Below are 16,739 nucleotides of genomic sequence, written 5' to 3' on the forward strand. Positions count from 1 at the left end.
GCTGTCTGCGGCAGAAGACAACAGAGCAGGATCTCGGCCAACCTCTGCCTTAAAGGAAATCTTTATTAATTATGTATGGTTCACAGATGTTCTTTTAAAACCCCAACTTTCTAGAGAAGCACAATCCTCATGAGTGGCTTCAGCTTTGCATCATGAGTCTTGTATTAAGAGAAAATCCAAGTGGTACAATTTGTTTACACTATGATACTTTCTAAATAAACTCTTTTAAAAAAAGAAAAAAAAGTCTGGTCTTTCCTTAAATGTTACAGCAAAACAGATATAAAATAGACAATAAATTATAGTTTCTATTTACAAAAAAGCTGTAAGTGCAGTTTTAGATCATAAATGTATTATTTAATCAGTTTAGTATGAAATTGGCTTCCTAGTACATGATTGTGAAAAAGACACTTTAAAAACATTCTACGATTTCATCGGCGTCTTACTTTCTACAAGAGAAAATGGGATTCGGGTTCATGAGGGCATGCCCATCCCATTCCTAGCGGCTGGGGGCTTCCTTCCTCATTTTGTTTCCTTTGTTGCTTCTAACCCCGCGACCCGGCATGCTGTCCAGTAAAAGGCAGACAGCCATTTTACTGAGGTGAACTATTAAAGCCGACATTCCCGAAGTTAATGTGCTTTTCCAAGAGCCATTCCAGAAGAGAAGAGGCACAGAATGGCTTTCACATGTTACACGGTTAAAGTGACGGCTGTCAAAAATGCTTCTGGCCCCCTGTAGCCTCACCGCAATGCCCAACTCACCCCACTTACGGTGTTAGCAGAGAAAATAGCAAATGTTGGGGTGGGGGTAGGGGACCGAGGTGTGGAAATGACATGGTTTGTTGGACCGAAATAAGTATATTTTCACACCAACAGAACTCCAGCACAAACGCTAACGGCAGTGACGGAGACAAAAGGCACTTCCACGCAGCCCTGGGGACGACCCAGGCTGTTGATCCTACATGAAACCAACTTTTCTGGGAATGAAATCTGTGAACAGAGGCATTTCCCCCCAGTTTCCATTATCTGTAGGTCTCCCTTCGACAAACACTACAGAACGGGTGGATACTTTAGCTGAGAATACTCCTTTTAAGATTATTTTCCCTATTTACTAACACTAATGCCACAAATAGCTTGATCTAAAGCTAAAACTAATTTCAGTGGACTCTTCTTTTGTTGGGTGTGGGGGGGGAGATACTTCAAAGTTATGTTTCTTTAGTTAACCAGACTTCATACTGCAGACATCCAAACTCCATTTCCTATAGACCAACAACTACTCACGTTATTTACTGTGTGAGCGAATTATTAACGAGGCCCTTTACAATCTTCTGTGGGCGGTAAGGCACCAACCAGCACTGAACGGCTTCGAAGCCTCGCCTCCCCCCTTCGCTGTGCTTCTGAATGTTTTTAAGGCAGACGTCATCTGGGAACCCAAGGCAGCATCTGTCCCCAGCAACTGGTTTTGAGTTAGTGGCATCCACAAGCTCTGACGACCATATTCCTGTATTTTTTCAAGATGACGTTGGAGTTGTCATCAAAGTAAAGAACCGAGATGGCATTCAGTTTGGTCGGTGCACAGCACGGTTTGGGGACATACTCAGGATTCATAAGGTGAACCTGTTCCAAAACAGAAGGGGAGAGGCACCGTTAGAAGCCATACCGGACCCTGGCTGACTCCTACCTATAAAGCAAAGTGGGGAGGGCGCCTGGGTGGCTCAGTGGGTTAAGTGTCCGACTTCGGCTCAGGTCATGATCCCATGGTTTGTGGGTGTAAGCCCTGCGTTGGACTCTGTGCTGACAGCTCAGAGCCTGGAGCCTGCTTCGGATTCTCTGTGTCCCTCTCTGTCCCTCCCCCCACTTGTGCTCTCTCTAAAAAAAAAAACAAAAAAAACAACAAAAAAAAAAAACATAAAAAAATTTAAAGTGAAAAGGGTCCCCAGGAGCTCACCAGCGTCTGCACGATCGCGTGGTTTGTGGCATTCATGTGTGCGTTGAGTGGGAAGGAGCATTCTCCATCACAGTAATTGGCAGCATAGCCCTTGGGTGCGATGATCCAGTCCTTAGTCGAAAGCAAAGGGACATGACATGTGATGAGCATACATTCCTTCTATCATCTGTGTTCTTAGTAATCCTGTGAGAAGGTATTCCTCACGTAGCACAGCTACGCAGACCAACACAGGGAGGCCAAGTTCACGTTCAAGTGGCAAAGCCAGGATGTGAACCCAGTCTGTCTGGCTCCAGAGCCCTCGCTCCTTCCACAGCCTGCAGGGCCTTAGCTGCTGCCCACCTGCCAGACCAGGAAGCACACAGGTGGCTGGCTGCACCTGCCCCCCCCCCCAGCCGAGGGGCCTCGAGTATGCCCTTCCTCATAATGCCACCTGCGTACAGTAAATGGTATCTCCTATCCCTTGTCACCGAGGATTTGCTCATAAACTAGTGGTGGCTCTCAGCTGTGGGGCTCAGCCTTTGTGCGCCTCTAGATAGTTCAGGTGAGTCAGTTTGTAGCCATTGGAGAACTGTCAGGGCAGTTTCTCCAATGCTTTCTCAAAACACAAAATTGGTGGGGCGCCTGGCTGGCTCAGTCAGGAGAGTGTGCGACTCTTGATCTTGGAGTTGTAAATTCGAGTCCCACATTAGGTGTAGAGCTTGAAAGTAAAATCTTACACACACACATACACACAATTTGTTTAAATGCCCAAATAAGCACACGCCTTGTGGACTTTGCAAAGAATGGGAGAACACTGGGGACGGTAGTATGGATCCTGAGGGACACAGAACTTGGCAACCAGGCTCCCTGGGAAGGGGGGGGCTCTTGGTGCACAAGCAGGCTCGGCCCTTCCTCTGCCTTACTCCAGAAGCCCAGGCATTTGGAAAGGCTCCCAGTACCTTCACACAAGGAATCGCCTCAGCCCTAAAGCTCAAAGTCTTTGATGGTAGCTGCTCCATTAAGATAGGAAAGGGCTGCTGTGAAGGGACATTTGTCCGCCTTGCTGTCCAGAAAACTCACCTGCCATCCCAGGTCTTGGAAGCTCACGTAAAGCTCATGTTTCCTGCAGGCTGTTTTCAACTCACTGCTGTTATAATCTGTCGGAGGAGATCAGAAGATGCACCCGTTAACCCACTCATTCTTTCATTTGAAAACATACACCGGGAGGGGTTGCTGCAGCCCAGGCCCAGTATGGGGCTCATGACAGACGCGAACCTGGCCCCTGCTAGACACAAAGGCGGTCACCAAACAGCTCCATCACGTGCCCGGTCGCTTGGCTGTCTCGTTCATGCCATCTTGTTCACACCAGGGCGGGTGCCAGGCACACTGGCACACAATGTGTAATTATTGACTTGAATGGATTCTTTCAAGCGACAGATGATCGTTGTGAGCCCATTATGTGCAAGGCCTACGGACAGAGTTTACAGATGTCCCCAGACCCCCCTTGGGCTCCTGACCTGGAAGGCACTGTATTCACAGTAAAAGCCACACCCAGGCAGGGTTTGCTATCATTCAAACAGACACAGTCCTAAAACTGTCCAGGGGCTGTGAGGACAGCTGGGTCAGGAAAGCATCCGGAAGGAAGGGTAATGGAGCGGGGCCTAACCAAGAGAGTGTCGTCAGAGTGAGAGAGTGAGAGAGAGAGAGAGAGAGAGAGAGAGACGCTGTAGCAGGAATCACTCTGGCACTGGTCCCTTGCCTCACTTCCAATGCTGAGCCCTTTGCACCAAAGCACTGACTCCTAAGACAGGAAGCCCCGTGAGAATCTGCTGAAGTATCCTACCTGCCCTGTGCAATGCGGGAGCCACGAGCCTGGCCTAACCTAGAAGAAGGGGAGGGCCTGGATTTGTTTCGGTTGACTGGAACAGCTCTAATGTGACATGCCCTCTGCTAGACTGACCGCAGGAAACAGAAAGAGAGGTTACACAAGGCTTGCATCCTCCAGGAACTTAGAGAATCTAAGGGGCAGTATGAGACATGTACACAAGTAACTCCAATACAGAACAGCATAGACGCTCCAGGCAAGTGCGGATGGCAAATCCCACTGGGAGTTCGGAGAAGGGTCAGTTATCAGGAGGAATAAAATGGGACATGAACGGCCTGGAACACCAACCAGAAAGATTGGGACTTTCTACCAGAGGCATTAAGTAAGCCTGTGAAGGGTTTTGAGCCAGGGAGCGCCATGTTCAGAGCTATGATTCTACAGGATCAATCTGGTAGCAGTGTTCCAGAGAGATGAAAGGCAGGACTCCGGAGAAAGGTTCCTAATCTAAAATGGATTTTGATGGATGCAAGAGCCTGAGGTCACTCACATGCCTGTTTTAATCACATGAGCCAGTAAATTGCCTAATTGTTTAAAGCCTATTTGAACTGGGTTCCCTGTTAACTTGTGCTTCTGGACAGCTTGGCCCAAAGTAAGACAGGACACGCGAGTTTGTAAGGGGAAGAGACAAATGGTACTGACTCCACTCAGTCACCTACACTGGGAGGAGAGAGAGGCTACCTTTTTGAGGTGATCTGCTAACTTCTAAATTTTTTCATGCTTCCTACCTGCCTTTTTCACCTTGCAGAACAACTCTTGCTGTAATTTCAAGTACCTGGGAGAACTGAACACAAGGCCATGCTGAAGGGAAGTCTTCACAGAGAAGGGCACTGAGGACTCTTGCTTAAACACACACACACACAAACCACCATTACCAGGCAAGACCAAACCTCCTGCTGAAAACAATCCCTCAAGAAAAAAATCAAGCACACAAAGGAATAAATTATCCCTAAAGTTAGAATATAAGAGAATACACAGAGACCACAATAAGAGTAGTCTCTGAGTGAGATTACAAAAAAGAATACCTAAAATAATGGAAGAAATAAAGTAAGAAATAGAAATGCTACAGCAAAAACGTTATGGAGAGGGGCGCCTGGGTGGCGCAGTCGGTTAAGCGTCTGACTTCAGCCAGGTCATGATCTCGCGGTCCGTGAGTTCGAGCCCCGCGTCAGGCTCTGGGCTGATGGCTCGGAGCCTGGAGCCTGTTTCCGACTCTGTGCCTCCCTCTCTCTCTGCCCCTCCCCCGTTCATGCTCTGTCTCTCTCTGTCCCAAAAATAAAATAAATAAAAAACGTTGAAAAAAAAAATTAAAAAAAAAAACAAAAAAACGTTATGGAGAAAGAACATGAAAAAATGATAGGTGGGTGTGAAAGAACAAAATAGAACTTTATAAAACCAGAACCATTGAAGATAAAAATGAAATGGATGGTTTAAACATCAGATTAGACACAACCGAAGACAGGATTAAAGAACTGAGCAATAAATTTGAAGAAATTTCCCAAAATATAGCCCAGAGTGAAATGGCTCAAAAATAGGACTCTCTTCCTATAAAGAGATAATGGAAGACAGAATGTAAATTCCAGTGTATTTCTAGTAGGAATTTCTGAAGAGAATAATGGGGGAATAATATTTGAATATATAAAGTGTCGGGGTGGGGGGAGGATTTTCTAGAAGTGAAGAAAACCAAACATCTTTATATTGGAAAGGCACAATGAATCTTAAGCATAGTAAATAAATTCCTGTCTGGCCACATGTGGTGAAACTGTAGTATATTAGATACAGAGGAATGCTTAAAAGCAACCCAAAGATAAAAAGAAAATAATCCACAAAGGAACATAAGGTAGATGGACAGCAAACTTTTTTTTAAAAGTTTTTTTGAGACAGAGAGAGAGAGAGTGCACGAGAGAGCAGGCATAAGCAGGGGAGGGGCAGAGAGAGAGGGAGAGAGAGAAAGAATCCCACGCAGGCTCCACACTCAGCGTAGAGCCTGATGTGGGCCTCGATCTTACAACCATGAGATCATGACCTGAGCTGAAATCAAGAGTTGGATGCTTAACCAACTGAGCCACCCAGGTGCCCCATGTACAGCAAACTTCCTAGCAACAAAAATATACAACATAAAAGGTTTAATACCATAAGAATGATGCTGTCAACCCTGAATTCCATACCCAGCTATGGTGGATACTTCTTGTTTGGGCCACCCAGCTCCCAGGTTCACCTCTCATTTGGAATGAGATGGGAATTCATAGACAGGTGAAAATCAAGGCCCGATCCCCCACAAGATAGCTCCTGCCTTTCTTCCCTGGCAACTGAGTACAGGCTCATGACTTCATTAATGCCAGGCAGATGCCCCGACCCGTGAGAAGGGGACTCCAAGGGAAAACCAAGAATGGGCAGCTTGGCAGCCATGTGTTCAGGGTAATGGCATTCCAAACCACACTCTCCTTGTGACTAGGTCTCCGCTTCCTCACTGGATTCCCTGTGTTTGGTTGCAGGTTGGAGGAGTTCCTGATACTCTTACATTAGTTTGCACTTTGATTAGAATCTGTTTCTCTTCCACATAGCCAAGAAGGGCCTTGACTAGCTAAATTATTATTCCATGGTTAAGGGATAGGGAGTGCAGGGTGCAAGGGAAGTGACGGTCACTATCTCATATGGGTTGCTGAGACTGTCTTTCCATTCACATGTCTTCTAAGCAGAGATCTGCAGGCATATTGGGAGTAAGGCAGGAAGCTATTTGGGGGAAGAATAACCTGCACGGTGAGAATGACAAATGCAAAGTCCCCGAGGAAGCAGCCTGGCTAGCCTATCGTAGAACAGCCTGGTGAGGGCTGTTGTCTGTTTAGTAAAAACCCATATCCTCCATCTACCCCCTGGGCACACAGCTATTGGACATTTCCCACTGCAGTTAGGTGTGGCCATGTGCCTAAGCTCTGCCCACGCACTTGGGGAGAAGGGGGGGTGTGCGGCTCCCAGGCCTGGGCCTCCTGGGTGCACATTCCTTCCTTTCCTGCCAGTTTTGAGCAGGGTTCAACCTTTTGAAGACTCCAAGGCTCTGGTTCTTTGTGCTCCTGAAGGTTTCTTGGGTTAGATGCTAAGTTATATGATCTTCCTACTTATAGTCTCAGTCTGGAGTTTTCCCTACCCAACATCAGTTAGCCTGTGTCCCCACAAAGTAAACTTCCCCCCAAATGCCTTCTCTGTGCTGGGGACCATGATCTCTCCAAAGTCAAGCTTGGAACCGTTCGCCATGTGGAAGGCAGAGATTTCTGGGATACTTTTCCTTCCCAGGTTGATGAACATGGGCAGTATAATATAATAAAGAATATACATCCTGGCAGAGCTATAAAAACCATGAAATCTCCTAATAGTTCCAACTCGCGGGTCCCTAGATAGGCTCAGGATGAGGGCCGGCTGCCAGAAAGACCAACCATGATGTCATAGAGCAGGACTCTGCTTCTCTACCTTCACCAGTAGGTCTGTCTGTGAGCCTCCTGCAAATTTGACTCTCTCAAAGCTCAACAAAGAGAACCTTCTCCGTAAGAACAGCTATTTCTTTTAGAGCCAGACACTGGCATTTTTGTTGTTAAGTAAAGATTGGGGCTGGAGAGAGGAAAGGGAGGAATTCAACTCTCCTGTTTTTCCTCCTACAGACACTTTCAAGCCACACTTAAGTTTCCTTATAACTCCATGTTAAGTGCTGGCTGAGAGTGTATAAATATTTGTGAAGGTCAATGCTCCTCAAAATACTTGTGTCTGCCACTCAGGGGTCGGTGCCCTGGGTTCTGCAGTGGAATTACACCATCACGCACCATTTTGTTTGTTTGTTTGTTTGTTTGTTTGTTTGTTTGTTTGTTTGTTTTTAAGGACTGAGAGATTGCAGAAAAACATTCTCCTGCCCTGGCCCCTTGATATTTGTTTAGATGAATGGTCTGGACAGGCCCAGTGAAAGTTCATGCAGTAAATTCTCAGTGGGAGAAAGGAAGGCAACATGACTTTGTCCAGATGGGCTCGCCAATCAAGGGGAAGGCAGAAACAAGAAGCCATATTGCTGGACAGAGGTAACAGACAGACAGACAAACCAGAGCAACAGACCCGAGGCTGACACAAACCTCCCCAAGGGCAACAGTCCTCTGTCTGATGCATCGTGAGACTCATCAGGGAATTCAAGCCCTCTCTCAGACCCTCAAGCCAGGATCACTGGAAATGGGTCCCCTGCCACCAGGGCTATCTGGGCATTCTGGCATGCAGATGTGGCAAAGGCTGGTCTGGGAGGTGAGACACATCTTCAAGGAATCTAGGTTTCTCAAAGTTGAACACATAATGTGAAATCTGTCTTCCATTCATCCCAGGGGATTCTTTGGCCTAGAGCAGAGGGCAGGGCAAGTACCCAGCAGCCCAGCTAGGATTCTGACCCAGCCAGACCAGGCCCAAGGGGGTTGTCCTGAGTACTGTGGATAAGCAGGGCCCAGCCATAGATGGGTTGGGGCAAATAACTGTCACCAGGTGACAAAATCTACCAATCATAAAAGCCCCCAGGATTTCTTTCATAACCAGAAAAATGTAGCTCCCTGGTCTACTTTTAAATAGGAGAGAAACATTTTCCCTCACCACACATTTCCTTCCTTCCAAGAGAGAGTGCGAGTAGGGGAGGGGCAGAGAGAGAGGGAGGCAGAGAGTCCAAGGAGGCTCTACACCGTTAGCACAGAGCCTGACACGGGACTTGAACTCACAAACCGTGAGATCGTGCCTGAGCTGACATCAAGAGTTCAGATGCTTAACCAACTGAGCCACCCAGGTGCCCCAGCCCTCACCATACATCTTCAAGCTTTAAAAGCTTCAGATGCCCCACACTGGGAGAAGGGGGGAACCTTTAAAGACCTAAGACAGCCCTGCCCGTTTGCCCCCCGCAAATGAAGATCCTTGGGCAAAATCTTCCAGGCTCTGTTGTGGGAAAGGCACCGTCCTGGTCGGAAATGAGGATGAGCAGAGCGGGGCTGGGGCAAAGGCCAGGCTCCCACACACAATGCGCTCTCCATAAGCCTCCGTTCTTCCTAAACTTTACCGAGCGACACCTGCATCTCTTCCAGGCCTTCTGGGCCATTAAACCAGTGGCACAGAAAGTGTCACGTCCATGCCCAGTGGCCAGGGCCACCCATTTTGCACTGTGGCTGCTTTGGAGTAGTCAATCTCCCAAGCCTCAGGTGTGTGTGTTATTCGTCGATCTGGGTAGTGCAGGAGCCAGGTGCACCGCGGAGGCTTCGGGGGGAGGGGCGGAGGGCAGCACAGAACGAGCTCTATGGAGGTATGTTCCCTGGAGTCCAGGCTGATGGGCAGGAGGGTAGGGTGACACGCGTCTCATCCCGGCACTTCAGACACCACATCATTCCCACATCTGAGAGTCCTGCTGGGAGCGGGTGGGGGTGGCTGTTTCCATCTGGATGGGCCACTGGAGGCCCACGCGGTGGGTCCCACCACACGCAGCTCTTCGCTGACCCACTCACTTGTCCTCGGCCCCCGCTTCACCTTCCAGTGCCTCTCTCACCTGGACAGCTACGGTCAGCCGGACTGCCACGGCCTCTTCGGTTCTGGCTGGCCGCTCTGTCTTCTCGGCTTCTGGCCCGCGGCCCTGACACTCAGTTTCATCAGCGACAGCCTCTACTCCCCGACCTTACGTTCCATTCTTCCCTGTGATGCCTGAGGGGCGGCTCACCTACAGACAAGAACTAGTGGGACTAACGGGGGCCTGGGTGAGCCCCTGTGACAGTGGGGGCCACCACTGCCTCACAGGACACTGCAGGGAGACAGTTCTCTTGCTCAGCACAGTGAGGACAGGGTGCTTCTGACCCACTGTAAGCAGCCAGCTGGCCTGGCACCTCCTCAAGGCATCCGTGTCCCTAGGCAGTGGCCATGTGTACCACATGTTTGTTCTGTCCTGAACACAACGGTCACATCCCATACACCCTAAGGAGGACATCCAGCATTCCTTGCTGCCCCCCGCCACCCGTCCCCAAAAAGCCATGAAGACAGTAAAGCACAAAGGAGCTGTAGGAGGGGAGAGCTTGGGCCCCACCACTGGCTTATTTATGAAGCTGATCGGCTACATGGAGTGAAATACAGGCTTCCCAGGCACCAAAGATCAGGGGATTCTCAGGGGAATGAGTCCTGGATGAGAAGGGAAGGGCCCAGCAATGATCCTGACTTCCATGGCAGGCAGCGAGTGGGAAGGGTGGGGACCATCGTGCCAAAGTGGGAGCCATGCAGCCAGCCGGGTCCCAGGTGTCCAGGCAGCCTGCCTGCCATCCTTTCCAGTGCCAGGAGAAGAGGACAGGAGAGAAACAAAAGGGAAGACATGGAGAGAGGAGACAGGCAGACCAGGGACAAGGTCAAGGCAACCACACGTAACCAGGTGAGTGGGAAGGAGGGAAGCAGGCAGGTGGCTGCCACCCCGGCCAGGGCTTCTGCACAGGGCTGCTCAGCAGTGCTGGGCTCACCCCACAGCTGTTGTCCCTGCTCAGCAGGCTACACACCTGGCAGGGGCTGGGGACCAGGTGGCACGCCCCACACTGGGTTCCCCGTTCTTCTGAGCCCAAAGAGTCTTCCCAGAGGAAACCTGTGTTTTAAGTTATTTTTAATGTTTTATTTTTGAGAGAGACAGAAAGAGAGAGCGAGCGAGCATGAGTTGGGTGGGGCAGAGAGAGAGAGGGAGACAGAATCGGAAGCAGGCTCCAGGTTCTGAGCTGTCAGTGAAGAGCCCAACATGGGGCTCAAACCCACAAACTGCAAGGTCATGACCTGAGCTGAAGTCAGATGCTTAACTGACTGAGCCACCCAGGTGTCTCAAAACTGGTTTTTCAGAGAAACAATTGACTACTCTTATCTCCCTCCTCTCCTAGAATGACAAGGGCAAGTATAACATTAGCAGCTGTTGAAATGGCACGTTGGTCTTCATTGATCTGGCTGCACCTTCCAGATCGCCCAGCCTTATCAGCCTGTCTTAATCCAAGAGTCTCTGGCTCTCCCTCCCTACCCCGCCCCTCCAATGGAATCAACCTGGCCATTAAGAACGTGCTGGAGGAAGCCCAGCTCCTTGTGGAACCACACTGAGATCTTGATCTCAGGTCTCAGTAACGTCACAGAATGTTGGGGGGCAGGGAGCTTGATCTTCAGAATCTAGACTTGGTTTACAACCTGGATGGTTAGACTGAGAGTCAACAGGGAGGTCCCATTCTTCTGGGGTGCTGGAATCTCAGCCTCTCCTGCTTCATTTAATTGGGGTGGACTTTGGCCTACTTTCAGCCTTTATCTCCATTATCAAAGAATGTGGAGATTAACTATTTTGAAAACAGACACAGGCTTCTCTTCAACACTGAGCATGAACACTAAGACTCCCTGTGCTTTCAGCACCTCTGCTCTCCATGTTCCCTCCTAGACGGAGTCTCCTGGCCCCCAGGACCTGCCCGTGGGCTTAGCAGGTCTTGGTGGATCATTCAGGTTTTTGCAGCTCCTGTTTATGCTTCTTTATTATTTCCCTTCAGCACTGCTGGCCGTTATTACATTCCCATGGGGTAAACCTAAGGATGGGGTAAAGGGGAGCCTATCACTCCTTGATAACTTTTACCCAAAGGGACTTCATGGTAAAGGAGAGTCAAGTATTATAAATATGGAGTTTGAAATGACTCTGTTGAATCACTAACACCATGCCTGTCGGCCACAGCTGTGAAGAATTAAGACTTGATTTCATTTTAGAAAGTCCTGAACAGGCCTGTACTTCTTGACCAAGACATCTGGAAGCCAAGCTGCAGGCCCTAAAATTTTAAGTTGAGATCAAAATGACAAATTACAATTCCCGATTCCTTTGAAGAACCATAAACAGCTAACTCAAAGCCCTGACCCACGTCCATTCTTCTCAAGCTTTGGATGGCCACAGAGGGTCAGCCCACTCAGCTGTGGCATGCCAACCCCCAGAAGCACATGAGGAGCTAGTGGGGACACCTGCCAGGAACTAAAAGGTCAAATAAACATTGATCTGTAAGAATGAGGCCCTCGGCCTGCAGACCGGAGTTCCCGGAGATCTACAGCAAGATTTCACAGTCATAATAAAGTACCCAAACCACTGTTTTGCAAGCGACGCAGTCCGGTTACCTTGTTTTTATGCTGGATGTGCACTGAATGGTCCCAATCAGGAAGTTCATGAGATACAAGATATGAACTATCAATGAGGTCAATGGCATATCTATAATGTACCAGAGGCACATTTCCCCCCAAGGATCCTTAAAGGCACATGTCTGGGTGGGTTGGAAAGGGACAGAAGAAGAAAGGACTCAGAAATGCTAACTGGTAGCATCTGAAGCAATGAAGGACTCATCCCAAAAGACAGACAGGGTCTTGAGGAGTCGTTGATTCACAGATGGTTGGCAGAGGTGTGTGGCAGTGACAAAAACATGAGGATTAAAGAGGCCTAAAGGTCATCTAATTTTACATAAATTGTTAAAAGTGGCAGAAGAGTTCCCACACTATCATCTGCCACAGCAAAGCACAATTCTAAGTCACAGCATTGGCAGCTAGTGGGTTGGCGGGGCAAAAAACCTCAGACTCACCAACAACTTCTCCCTCCTCAGTGATGTCTTGGAAACATCCTGGGAAAATTAGCTAGGTTGGTATCTAGAATCACCACATGGATCCATCCCTCAAGGCCATTTGTTCATGGCACCGGTAGTGAATTGGCCAGGTGTTGTCACAGTCCTCCAGTAGGTGAAATAATGAATCCCAAGAAAAAGCTACTATAAGAGAGGGTGAGGGGCAGCAGGTAGAAAGACCAGCACACGAGAGAAGGAACTGGAGGGTAGGGTGTCACGGAGCAGTAGGCTGGGAGAAATGGAGGCTGAAAACTGCCAGATTCACTGGAATTGCCAGTAGGCGGCACAGCGTGGCTCGGACCAGCACTAGTAAAACATGTGTAAAAGTGATAAACAATGCTGTCCAGATGATGTCCAAGCCCACTGGAGAGGTGCGACACAGCCAACATCCATCATTCATTTGGAGCAGACAGCTGCAAAGAAGCAAGGGCAAGTGAAAACCATCCGGGAGCCTTCGATCCAAACCCATGCTTCGGTGCGTGTGTTTGCAAAGTCTGGCTTAAAGGCCAAGTACAGATGTCAGAGCAGATTCCGGTGGGCGGTGGGGAGGAGGTGGATGGGGCTCTTGGCCTTTCCCTTGTTGTGGACTCGTCCTACCGGCCCAGGCATCTGCAGCTCTGTTCCAAAAATAGCCACAGATTTCCCTGCCATGTTTCACCCTGATGACAGGCAATTTGATGGATTATGTTAACTTCTTTGCCCAGATGCAGGATGGTCTCTGATGGGCTTCCGGTGGTGGTTGTTTCTGTGGAGAAATATTAATTCCTTGGGAGCACTCTATTGAAGAAGGGGGGCAGCAGAGGCAAAGTAATCTCTCCCTTCAAACTTCCAGAAGATTTACAAAGGGAAAGTCCTGCCTGGAGTCATACCAGAGACCACAACTTTTTGTCTCAGTGGCAGCTACCTGGTTCAGGAAGGTCCAGCAAGACATGAAGGTTTAGTCCCGTGGTGGCCTAGAAAAAAGGACAGTCCAACTGGATGGCCCATTTCTCTGGGTAGCAGACTATCTTTGTGGAATTCCCTTCTCCAGGAGTGACCTCTTCCGTTATGTATCTGCTCCCATTAATAGCAGGGATAAATGAAGAAAATGTTAAATATATAAAGTAGCACTTGAATGGGCCTAACCTGAGCAATTTCTCGAACCAGCTTGAGAGGGCCTTTGAAGACAGTAAGAGGGAAGGAGAGTCCTTCTTAGTCACACTCTCTTGGGGGTTGTCCTTGGAACAGGTGAGGCCAGAGGCACTTGCTGTGAACTCTCTCATCCTACTACCACTGAAAAGAGTGAAGCATGTTTGCAAGTGCTGGGTTGGGAGGTGGGGGGAGGGAAGACCAAGACAAAGCAGATATACTTGCCTGTTATTCCACATTCGATCAACTTTAATACTCGTATTTAATTGCAACTTATCAAATTGAAAAAAAATGTTGAAAGGGACATGGAAAAGAATAATTGGGTGACATTATGGAAACCCAAATCAGAGACCTGTCTTACCAATGAAAAACTCTGGCATGTGTACTTGGGGGAGGGGGTGTTGAATAAATCAAGTGAAATTTCCATTTTAAAAAGGAATCAGCATTCCCAGCGCTGCCTTCGTGTCTGGGGTCCCAGTACCAAAGTGGAGTTCATTCATTAATTGAAGCCTAAAACACTGAGATGATTAACTCTCTTTAGCAGGCTTCCTCTGAAGCAAATAAAGAAAAGCAATCATTTCTTCTTTGTGTTTTTTAAAAACCCAACCCTCACTGTTTTTGGTGATAAACACAGGAACACCCATGCTGGGCAATGCTTCCAAGAAACACCAGGAGGACAAGCAGGAAAATGTCACGTCACCCTGGGTGGTAGGTCCTCAAAGCCCCACAGCTAAGTTGCTGGGGAGAGAAATGGCTTATTAAGTCAGACTCTAAAATGAAGACCATTCCTCCCATAGAAAAGATGAGTACTCTGGGAAGTTGCATGAACTCTTTGTGGCCACTGATGAGGACACTTTTAAACAGTCACCTGGAGGAAGTAATGCATCTTCCAGATCTTTTTTACATCCTTCCCAACGATCCTAACATATGCTCTCAGAACATACTTCCCACAATTGGAGGTAACTAATCTTTGAGTATTATGGACCAAATCAAACACTTCTCATTTAATCCCAGCAAACCTACCAAGTGTTAAGCATCCCCACTTAATGGATGAGTAAACTGAATCTGGAATGGATTAGGTTTGCCCAAAGTCAGTCACAGGGTAGTAATAAGGGAAGCAACATCTCCGGCTTCAAATCCTACCGCAAACGTTCAACTGCATGCTTGAATCCTGGGCTGGCTCAACAGCTTGAGGAAACCCAGAACTTACAAGCCTTGGCTTTAGAGTAAGATGGATCTCTGCTGGAATTCAACACTTACTAGCTATGTGAACTTCAAAACATCGAAGAGTGGACTTCGATACCACTTCCCAAAAAAAGGCACAGCACGGTGGGGTGGGCATCTCTGAAGGACCACTGAATTGACAAGTAGTGGTGTCAATTGACTCTCAATTGACTCTCACCCTTTGCACCTGCCCGTTTGGGGCAGGATGGAGCTGACCCCATTCTCTAGCTCCAGGGTCAAGCACATGACCTCAGCCTGGCTATCTACTAAGCTACTGTGAGAGAGACATTCTCTCCTGAAGCAGAGGTAACCAAGGGTGATAAAATCCTGGAGCTGTTGGTTGCCTTCTTTACCACCATGTTAGAGATAGTCTTTCTAAGAATGCCACCAACAAGGGAAAAATTGAAAAGGAGAAAGTAAGACTCCTAACACAATGTGAGCCCATGATCCAGCCATGCCTAAAGCCAGAACCCTCGATTTCCCAGTTCAATGAACCAACGAAACCCATCAGAGAAGGCTGTTTGAGCTGACTTTCCATCACTTTCAGCCAAGAGCACCAACAAATGCAAGTCCATTTTCTGTAACTATACAAAGTTTGCTTGTGTACCACAACCTCCCAGGTGTCATGCAACTAGAAGAAAACCTAGGTGTCCTCAGGATTTTTACGTGAATGAAAGAAGAGTTGGAAGAAAAAAAAACCAGAAGGATGCTTTTCCAGAAAAAGAGACTCTCAGGAGGTCTTCAGCCTGCAGACTCAGTACCTGGATAACAAATTGTCCCTTCTGACGGCCCTAGGAACCCATGCAGATAATTGGTGGCTGTGATGAGGCACCTCTGGGTTTCTGTATTTGCCATGCAGAAGCCATGCGATGGCTAAAACCATCGACACGTCCTTGTTCTCGCTGAGGCCCAAGAGCCAACTAGGCTTCCTGAAAAACCAGGCTCCACCCAAACCTACCTGAAGCGCTGGAGACCCGCGACACGTCCTGCGACTGGGTGGAGCGATTGCGGCTCTGCTGTCGGCGCCGCCCAGGGGCTGACCTCGTGGTGCGCACATGGACCTCACTCACTTTGAAGAAGGCCACCATGAAGGGCTGCTTGTCATAAGGGCCGTCTCTGCCCACCAGGCCTGCGGCTCGGGGGTTGATGTTGAGTCCTTGAAGGCAAAGCACAGCGCACCTGTCTTTACCCATGGAAACTTGTTCCTGCCGCTGTAGACCTGAGCTTTCCGGGCACCCAGGTGCCAGCCACAAAGAAGGAGCAGGAGGGAAGAGCACTGTGCACTCTCAGAGCCCTGATGACTCCCCTCAGATGGGCAGAATCAAGACACTCCTTCCAAAGTTCCATGAATTAGAGCCAGGGGTGGTGTGAACTCCCAAGGCTTGCCCATCCCGGATAGACTTCCCCCTACATGATCATTCTCTCTTTCTGATGATATAAGTCATAGAGTCTCTAACCAGTGAGGTGACTTCACAGGCAAAGTGTGCCCAGTCTGGGACCTGATAATATAGATCTGATCAGATCTGATCATATAGATCATATAGTCGCCAACCAGTGAGGTGACTTCACAGGCAGAGTGTGCCCAGTCTGGGACCTGATGATATAGATCTGATCAGATCTGATCATATAGATCATAGAGTCGCCAACCAGTGAGGCAACTTCACAGGCAGAGTGTGCCCAGTCTGGGACCTACATGAGGACCCTGAGCTGCTGGGCTTTGGTGCTGCAGGAGAAGAGGGTGCTGGAGGGGTTCTTGTGCAAACCCACCCAACTGTCAGGAGGTAGACTAGGCTCCCCCCCTGCCTCCACGAGCTGTCTTCCCATTGTGGCCCCTGGAACTCAGACCACCTACTTGTATCTGGAGACCTCAGGGACAGGTTTTGCTTTTCAATAGCCGTTCTGAGGGAATAGTCAGTGAGGTCATCTTGGAGCCGTGGTCTTG

The 16,739-nt window shown here is 48.6% G+C and overlaps 1 protein-coding gene across 1 annotated transcript in view; it reads right to left on the minus strand.

Annotated features, from left to right (window-relative positions):
• Positions 1-45: 45 nt before the first annotated feature.
• Positions 46-16,739, minus strand: part of BMP6 (bone morphogenetic protein 6) — a 158,737-nt gene continuing 142,043 nt past the window's right edge. Inside the window, exons 4-7 of the mRNA XM_047858565.1 lie at positions 15,756-15,953; positions 3,005-3,081; positions 1,946-2,056; positions 46-1,614 (exon numbers count right to left, since the gene is read on the minus strand). Of these exons, the coding sequence (XP_047714521.1) occupies positions 1,465-1,614; positions 1,946-2,056; positions 3,005-3,081; positions 15,756-15,953 (536 nt within the window). The 3' untranslated portion in view covers positions 46-1,464. The remainder of the gene's footprint in view (positions 1,615-1,945; positions 2,057-3,004; positions 3,082-15,755; positions 15,954-16,739) is intronic.

This window comes from Prionailurus viverrinus, chromosome B2 (genome assembly GCF_022837055.1).
Source record: "Prionailurus viverrinus isolate Anna chromosome B2, UM_Priviv_1.0, whole genome shotgun sequence".
Lineage (NCBI taxonomy): Eukaryota > Metazoa > Chordata > Mammalia > Carnivora > Felidae > Prionailurus > Prionailurus viverrinus.